At 33.6% G+C, this 8,357-nt stretch overlaps 1 protein-coding gene across 6 annotated transcripts in view; it reads right to left on the reverse strand.

Annotated features, from left to right (window-relative positions):
- The window catches only part of Ate1 (arginyltransferase 1), a 155,273-nt gene that overhangs the window by 132,231 nt on the left and 14,685 nt on the right, over window positions 1-8,357 (reverse strand). For 2 of the 6 annotated variants that reach the window (XM_005401912.2, XM_005401911.1), the window contains exons 6-8: window positions 5,844-6,073; window positions 3,901-4,029; window positions 2,847-2,975 (exon numbers count right to left, since the gene is read on the reverse strand). In XM_005401912.2, coding sequence (XP_005401969.1) covers window positions 2,847-2,975; window positions 3,901-4,029; window positions 5,844-6,073 — 488 coding nt within the window. The remainder of the gene's footprint in view (window positions 1-2,846; window positions 2,976-3,900; window positions 4,030-5,843; window positions 6,074-8,357) is intronic. The other 4 variants (XM_005401915.2, XM_005401913.1, XM_005401916.2 and 1 more) reach the window with 2 other exon arrangements.

The raw sequence follows: 8,357 nt of genomic DNA on the forward strand, positions 1-8,357 counted from the left end.
ACTGTTGGTGGGAGTGCAGACCAGTGCAACCACTGTGGAAATCAGTGTGGAGAGTCCTCATAAAATTGGGATGGGAGGTCCCATTTGACCCAGCTATTCCCCTGCTGGCTGTCTTCCAAGAAAAATTAAAAACATCATACCACAGTGATATATGTGCACCCATGTTTATAGCAGCACAACTGGTAAAAGCAGATCTTGGAAACAACCCAAACGCCCATCAACTGAGAAATGGAAAAAAAAGATGTGGTCTTTTTATACAATGGAGTAGTACTCAGCCATAAAGAAGGATAAACTGGAGACTTTTGTAGGTAAATGGATGTAGCTCGAGACCATACTCATAAGTGAAAGAAACCAGATGCACATGTATAAACATCCTATTGTCTCCCAAGTGTGAGAAGCTGAAAGAGTAAATAAGATCCAAAACGTACAACAGATATTGTAAAATAGGAAGAAATTTCAAAAGGAAAGAGAAACTGAGGGGATGGAGAAAAGAAGGGAAAAGCAAAAACGTAAAAAAAAAAGAAATACATAAGTATATATGTATACACAAAGACAGTTACACTTCTACTTTCTCTTAGTTCATTGAAAAGAAAGATTTGCGCTAATATTGTTGAGACAATTAAATGCTGCTATCTTGTACTCTGAGTAACTAATTTAAAGATAACAATACATAATGTATCACCCACTGTTACCCTATTATCTTGTTTTGAAATTTTATTTATCTCTTTATTCTTTAAAATAAAATTTTAAAAAAGAGAATGGGTTACCCAAGAGTGTTCTGTTTGTGAAATTTCATCTATCTAAATACATATGTGGGGCCAGGGATATAGCTCAGTGATACAGCATCTGCCTGGCAAGCATAAGGTCTTGAGTTCGAGTCTCAGTACCCAGAAAAAGCAAAAATAAAAAGCAATCTAAACACATGTGATTTTCTCTATGTATATTACAGTTCAATAAAAGGTTCTCTAATAAACTCATGCACAATAAACAACATGTACACTTTTAAGAACATTTAAGATTAGGAGTCTAATTAATAGGAAACAAATTCTAAATACAGCGAGACTATAAGAGAGACTTTCAAAAAACTAAATAAAGTAATTAAATAAAAAACCCCAAAGAACCAAACAGTCATATTATAAACACAGCATGAACGTAACAACTCATTCAGTGTGTGAACCTTGAATGGACCTTATACCTTTTCTTAAAACCTATAAAAGATATTTGGGTATAGAATTGGAACATGTGACTATGGTTTATAGTATTAAAGAATTTCTGTTAACTGTGCTCACTTCGGCAGCACATATATTAAAAATTTCTGATAACTTGTGAGAAACAATATATATCGTTATATGCAGGAATTAAGGGGCTGGGGATTTAGCTCAGCAGCACAGTGCCTGCCTGGCAAGTACAACGTCGTGAGTTTGATTCCTGGTACCGGATAAAACCAAAAAAAAACAAAACAAAAAGAGGGGGATTATACCTATATGGAAGAGCATGTATAACATTTACAGATAAAGTGTCATTAAATCCACAAGTTATTTTCAAATGGTTCACGTAAAAAAGGAGAAGGAAAGAAAAAAATCAAATTTGGTATAGTTCTAACAACTGGTAAATTTTGATGAATGTTATCGGGGTGCTTTCTATATTCTTTCAACTTCTCCGTTCAAACACTTTGAAAGTTTCAAAAGTAAAAATGTTGGGGAAAGACACCAATGTGAAAAAAGTTAAAAGGTACAAACTGTTGTAGAATAGCAGAGTCTACAATGGTGTAACAAAGTAGAATACATGAACATTGATGAGATATTAACCTCTTCAAAATAGGAAAATGTAAAATAAGTACTATATTCTAGGTATTAAAAAATAAAATTTTCTCAGGTTTGTAATTACATTGTGTTTTGTAGAAGTATGTCTCCTTTTTGGAGATGCATGCTAAAGAATTTAGATGTAAGGGCTGGGGATTTAGCTCAGTGGCAAAAGCGCCTGCCTGGCAAGCGCAAGGTCGTGAGTTCGGTTCCCAGTACTGGAGAAAAATGAAAAAAAAAAAAAAAAGAATTTAGATGTAAAATATCATGATACATAATTCAGCTAAAATGATTAACAGAAAAAAAGACAAAGTAAAGGAGGAAATTAACAACTGTTGAATCTAGCCAATGGGTTTACAGGTCAGTACAGACCACACTAAGTAGAAGACTCTTGCAGTCTAGAAGTCAGTCCTCTCTCAGGAAACATGCAGCATTAACTCCTCTCTTCACCTTACACATTCTATATTATTTTTAAAAAGCAATTAAAAAAATCAAAACAAATTCCTCTTTATCTATTGATACCTTTCTTCCAACAAAGTTTCCCATTGGGACAGTTACACAATCTTTTGTTTATTCAATATGCCCAGTCTGGGAAACACAGATCCTCAATAAATGCTCATTAAATGGTGCTCTATATAAAAATCTCAACATATTCCTTTCCCACTCACTTCAGGTTGAGATATTTTTGCTTAGTGGTCTGTTTTTCCCATTTGATCAACAATTCCTTTAAGACTGACTCTTTAGTTTGTCCTGTGACAAACCACGGGCACTCACTAATGTCTGCTGAATTAGGTCGGACAACAAAACTTAGAAACATGTTATATTCAGCTCCCTCAACCAAACACTGCACAGAACATATCTTGAATTTGCAGTCCTTATTTCTGGAGGATTTAAAATGCTCAATACATATGTGACTTGTTTTCACAAAATTCAACAATACACACTGAAAGGAACATGAGCCCTACTTAAAAGATAAGCAAATGGTATAAAATGCTTTACAGACAACCTTGTCAAGTAGGAAAAAAAACATTTAACAAACAGTACCTCGGTCTTCCCACATTCATCAGGTGGATCCTGGTGTATGGCCATTTGATACTTGACATATAAAGAAAAGGACTGGCTGAAGGATGACTTGAACTCTGGGTCCTCAAAGGAGACAGGTACTAACCTCACCTTCAGAGCAAGGAAAATACAAGCAAATGCTATTGAAACATTTCTACCTAATGATATGCTTCTGAAGGTGAGGCTAGAGTAAGATCTCCGCAAATCCACTTCCAAAGCTCAGTGCTGAAATATGTTATGAAGAAATCCTATAGGAGCTTACTGGCACACAGCCTGAGTGCTAACTTTATATAATACAAAGAAAAACCTTTACACGAGGGCAAGGAGAATTTTTTTGTTTTGGGGTGTTTTTTGTTTATTTGTTTGCTTCTGATGACTGAATTATACAATTTTTCCTTGATTCATCTAGGTGGTTCTCTAGTCAATTCTCACTTGTTAAGACTTGCTAATGGTCATAGCCCCTACTTTTGTAATCTTTACTTATATTAAGGTTATCTTAAGGTACTTTTCCATTTCAGATTTGTCTTGGGTCATTTGATTTATGAAATTAAGTGCATATAAGGATGTCTATTAAAACATTCCACTGCCTTATTTTTCTAGTCCTTCTCAGTTGTGAGTGGGTAATACATTAATAAAAAATAATTGAGTTGTTATGAAGATGAATAAAACATACTAACCACATCAGACAATATATGTTTACCATATAAATATAAATTTTTTTCTCATAGATATTTTGATTCAGAGCTCTATTATTCACTTTCAGATAAACTCATCCAGAAATAGTGACTTTAAATAAAGATAACTTTACATGTTCCTCTCCACTTTGAAATTACATGTGACTGGCACTTAACACAGTCCTAAGTAAAATCTGCACTTTCAGAATGTCCATTAACTCACAGTCCTATCTCTATGCAGGTATGCTGCAGATTTTATATGAAACTACAATGCACCAAAAATAAACCAAGGTTTCATACAATAATATCAAATGGAGGGGAAAGTTCTGTTTACATAGAAAAATTACAATTGGCCTGCTGACCTGGCTCACAGTTGGTTTATCAGGTGGGTCCTTGTGAATAACCATCTGGTAACGTTTATAGACCTGGTAAGACTCCTGAAATGTGGCTTTGAACTGAGAACTTGGTGGAGATGATCTCACCACCCTCACCTTCAGAAGGAGTTAAAAAATAATGTTCATTAATTCATTCATTTATTCATTCTGCAGAATACACATTAACAGTAACTCCCAATCAAAAACCAGGAAGTTTCAACAAACACTAAAGGTATTTTAACAGTAAAAAACAAGTTAGTTAATAAACAAAAGTAATTTTTGCCACTTACAGACTTCTTAGAAAGGCAAAGGAGGACTTCCTCCAAATTCTAATCCTTGCTTCTGATGACTGCCTATGTTATAAACAGGCAGGCTACTTCCAGCAGTCACAACACAACCATAAATATATACTGTTTAATTTTAGTAGTACACAACTCACCATCAATCAGTCAAAGACTGAAAATCAGACTCTGTTTTTCAGCAACTTTCCTCATCAGTAACTTTAAACTTACAACTTTACTTTGTAAGTAAAAAAGACAATCCTCACAACATGTTCTTATTTCACAGCGTATTTTAAAATGAAGACTCAAGAGTTTGATTTTGTATTTTCAAATCTTATGTATCACTACCTTTGCTAAGTAAATTAACCTCATGTGAATGAGTTCTTTCATAGGTAAAATGAGGATGAGTTAAAAGCAGTGATCGCACAGCATAATGGTTAACATATATTTTAACATTAATCATTTACTAACCAGTTAAAATGTATTAGTGAAACAAAATTGAATGTAATACAATAAAGGCACAATGAAAACTTTCTGTGTGCTATGAACAAATTCTTCTGTAAACCAAGAGTGGATCTTCTACATATCCTGAGTCACATTATATTAAAAAAATAAAAGTTGATGCCTTTTTCCTTAGAACTATTATGTGAGGTGTCGAATCCCTGAACACATTACTATTTGTCATCAAAGCCTTTTCGTAAAATATTTAAGTAGTTGTTAAAAAAGATATGTATGTCTGATAATACATATATTTCCTGAAGTTTTAGAATATATCAAACTTTATTCTTATTTTATGCATAACATTAAGAGGTTTTCTTAGATGATATTCAACTATATAGTCAAAAGCTGACCAGTTACTAATCAGGTATGAAAATATGACAAAATCATTATGGCTAATGTTTTAGAAAAGAATTTTTTTTTTTGAGAGAGAGAGGGAGAGGGTGTTTCCCAAGCTGGCACGGAACTTGCAGTTCTCCTGTCTCAGCCTCCCAAATAGCTGAGATTACAGGTATGCATTACTACACCCAGCTGAGAAGAATTTCACACGTACAAAATTAATATTGAGGAATTTGGGTTGATCTAGAAATGCAATTAAGTTTGGAAAAAAGAGCTCTAAAAATAATCATATTATGCCTAAATTCGCTGGGAGTACTGCATGAGATAGAATTTTAGCATTATAATTTAATGATTTAGTTAATTCCCAAATGCTGGTTTACATATGTAACAAAGTTGCTGCCTTGATCAATATCAGAATTTTATAACAGATAAAATAGCACTTTGCCTAGTATGATATATTCTTTTACTATCTAAATTTTCTTTTACTATATAAATTTCTAAAATGAAATTTTCAAGACTATCTTTCTTGTTTTAACTATGCTCAATCAAGGGATATAAAAAGCCAGAGAACCCTCCTTAATAACAAACATGTTAAAACTGAAACTGTTTTCAGTTTTAATAGCCAGTTCTCTAAAGTATTTTTTTAAAAACACTTAAAAATAGCAGTTAACTTAGTAAATACAAATACCACTACACTAATTTTCTTTTATTTTTTATCTAAATTGCAAACATCAACCAACAAATATAACTTCAAAGGAATTAAACAAGGTACACAACAGAAGACAGAAAAACAACAAAAACCCTCCAAAGTACCTCTAACTTGTGTGATGCATTCTCTGGTAAAGATTCAAATATTAAATCTTCAAGTGATTTGGGCTGGTTCGATTTAGCCTTTGGTGGGAACGAAGATGGTGCCTGACCTTGAGCATGGAAACCCTCAAATTCTCCAGCTGGGTTTTGCTGCATGAGTTTTAACATTTTCCTTTCTTTTCGGATTTCCTTGGCTTTCCGACACGGAGGTTTATTCAAATCAGCCCCTTTGCCTAAAAAGAATTTCCAAACATTAGACCAGTCACATTTGGCCCTACAAATGCTTTTTCAGAAGTCTCAAACGTATTATAAGAAAGGCTAAAGAATCCCAACAGTTAGGTAACTCTTGGGTAGATGTTCCACAAGATCCTGGTACACAGCATCTAAAGTACCTTAGAAGCAGGACTTGCAAAAGAAAGTAAATAGTCACAGAAATATTATGTATACATGCATTAAAAATATTTAGAAAAATACCAGAAAACTGTGACTATGTTAATAGCCATTTTCCTTGGGTTTAAAAACAGGACTTCTGTGGTTTTCTCCTTTCTCAAAAATTTCTATAATAAAAATTACTCTCATAATTTTTAATGAACTATTAATAAGCCACAGAAATAAGCTATTTTTTAAGAATAAAAAACCCAGGGGAGGAGAATGGGAAAAAAAGAAGCAAGATAAACTATGTATAGGTATAAATTCCCTATGATGACTGTTAGTGCTATGTATATCTAAAATGTATCAATAAAAAAACAAAAAAATCCAAAAACACAGTATTCACAAATCATACACAAGTCATCAATAAGAAAGTTTCTAAGATTAGCATAGCAAATTCAGTTTTTATAGAGAAGAAAATTAAGACCCAGGTTGGCTGAGGGATTAGACAGACCAGCTGCTCAAAAGAAGTTCTAAGCCAGTATTACAACTTCATTAAAATATTTTCTAAGTAACAACAAAGTTTATCCATTAAAGACCTTGAATAAACCTAAATAATCCAGGTTACTAAAAGACTAATTCTTTAATTGACCATTAACCCTGATGCCTTATAGAATTAATTGTCTTGGGTCAGGGACTGTGTCTTTTCTCAAAGTTGTTCTTGAAAGGTACAAACTTTAACAGCACACTTTCACAGGAACCACCTGAGGTCATGGACTAGCTCTGTCACTTGGCTGGATGACTGTGGGCAAGTTTCCTTGTCTATGCAAGAAAGATAATATATAGTCTTACCTATGGAGTTCCTGTGAGCAATAAATGAGTTAATGCACGTGTACCTCATAAAACAGTACCCTACCATTCTATACAGTTTACCTCTTACTATGGTCTACATCTGCATCACCACACCTGAGTGCTTCTCTGTGTTAAGTAAAAATAAGATTTTATTTAATCATTTCAGAAATAGTAATAAAAAATTATTCATTTTCTAATAGTTACTGAAAATTGCATTCTTTACCAAAATTTTAAAATTATGATTATATTATAAAACTATGGAGTAAACTTAGAGTGACAAATTTTCAGTATTTTTAGGAAAGATGACATTGCTTTCACGGTATAATTCATTCACTGGACTAAGCAACCCTTAAGATTGTGTTTCTCCAAATGTATATAACCACTGTTTTTACTTACTACAAATCAGAATTTCAGCTCAGATCAACAAACTTCAGCAGGACACAAACAGATCATCGGTGTAAAATCATTTACCATAATAACCCTCAATTCAAGAATTCTAGACTAATCCCTAGTGATCTGACTGGACACCAGTAGACCCGCGTAACTTCTAATTAAGTGCAAAGGAATATACTGATGACACTTTTAAAATAGGAAATGGAAATGCAGGTTCCAAAGAAGTTCCAAAAATGACTATAGTGTAAAATAGTCTCAGATTCTTAGTGAAAGATAACCTAATGGGAAAAAAAAACTACACAAAAGTACTAGGCACAAGAGGACCCATGACCATCATGTCACATGATGACAAGGAAGCTCGCAAAGACTACCAGGACTGCATCAAAAATATACAGAAGTCAACTTAAAGAAGCTGTCATAGAAACAATGAATGCAACAAAACAGTATGCTGAGATCCATGAGTTCACAATGACATAAAGGAAACCTAGCTGATCACTAATAGATGTTACTTTGAAAAATAAAGATTCAAAAATTTATCCTGCCTTTCCTTTGAGTTTTTATGGGAAGGAAGTGATGAGGGGGAAGTTTCTTTATGAAAATGTTCCAACCAAAAAATAAGGAATGAAATACTGGAACTAGAATGTTTAAAGAAAAACAAATTTAGGCATTATTAGCACTAATAAAGAGAGGCACCCAGACATCGCGCATCTCCTGAAAGAACATTCAATTACCCATGAAGTACCCTTAACCATCTTCAAATCCCCCAATCTGATTAATACTCACCCCCTCCAAAAAAGAAAGAAGAAAAAGAGAAAAAAGGGGGAAGGAGGGAGAGAAGGAAGAAGAAAGAAAGAAGGAAGGAAGGAAGGAAGGAAGGAAGGAAGGAAGGGAGGGAGGGAGGGA

The sequence above is a fragment of the Chinchilla lanigera genome, unplaced genomic scaffold (genome assembly GCF_000276665.1).
Source record: "Chinchilla lanigera isolate Chin_1 unplaced genomic scaffold, ChiLan1.0 scaffold00076, whole genome shotgun sequence".
Classification (NCBI taxonomy): Eukaryota; Metazoa; Chordata; class Mammalia; order Rodentia; family Chinchillidae; genus Chinchilla; species Chinchilla lanigera.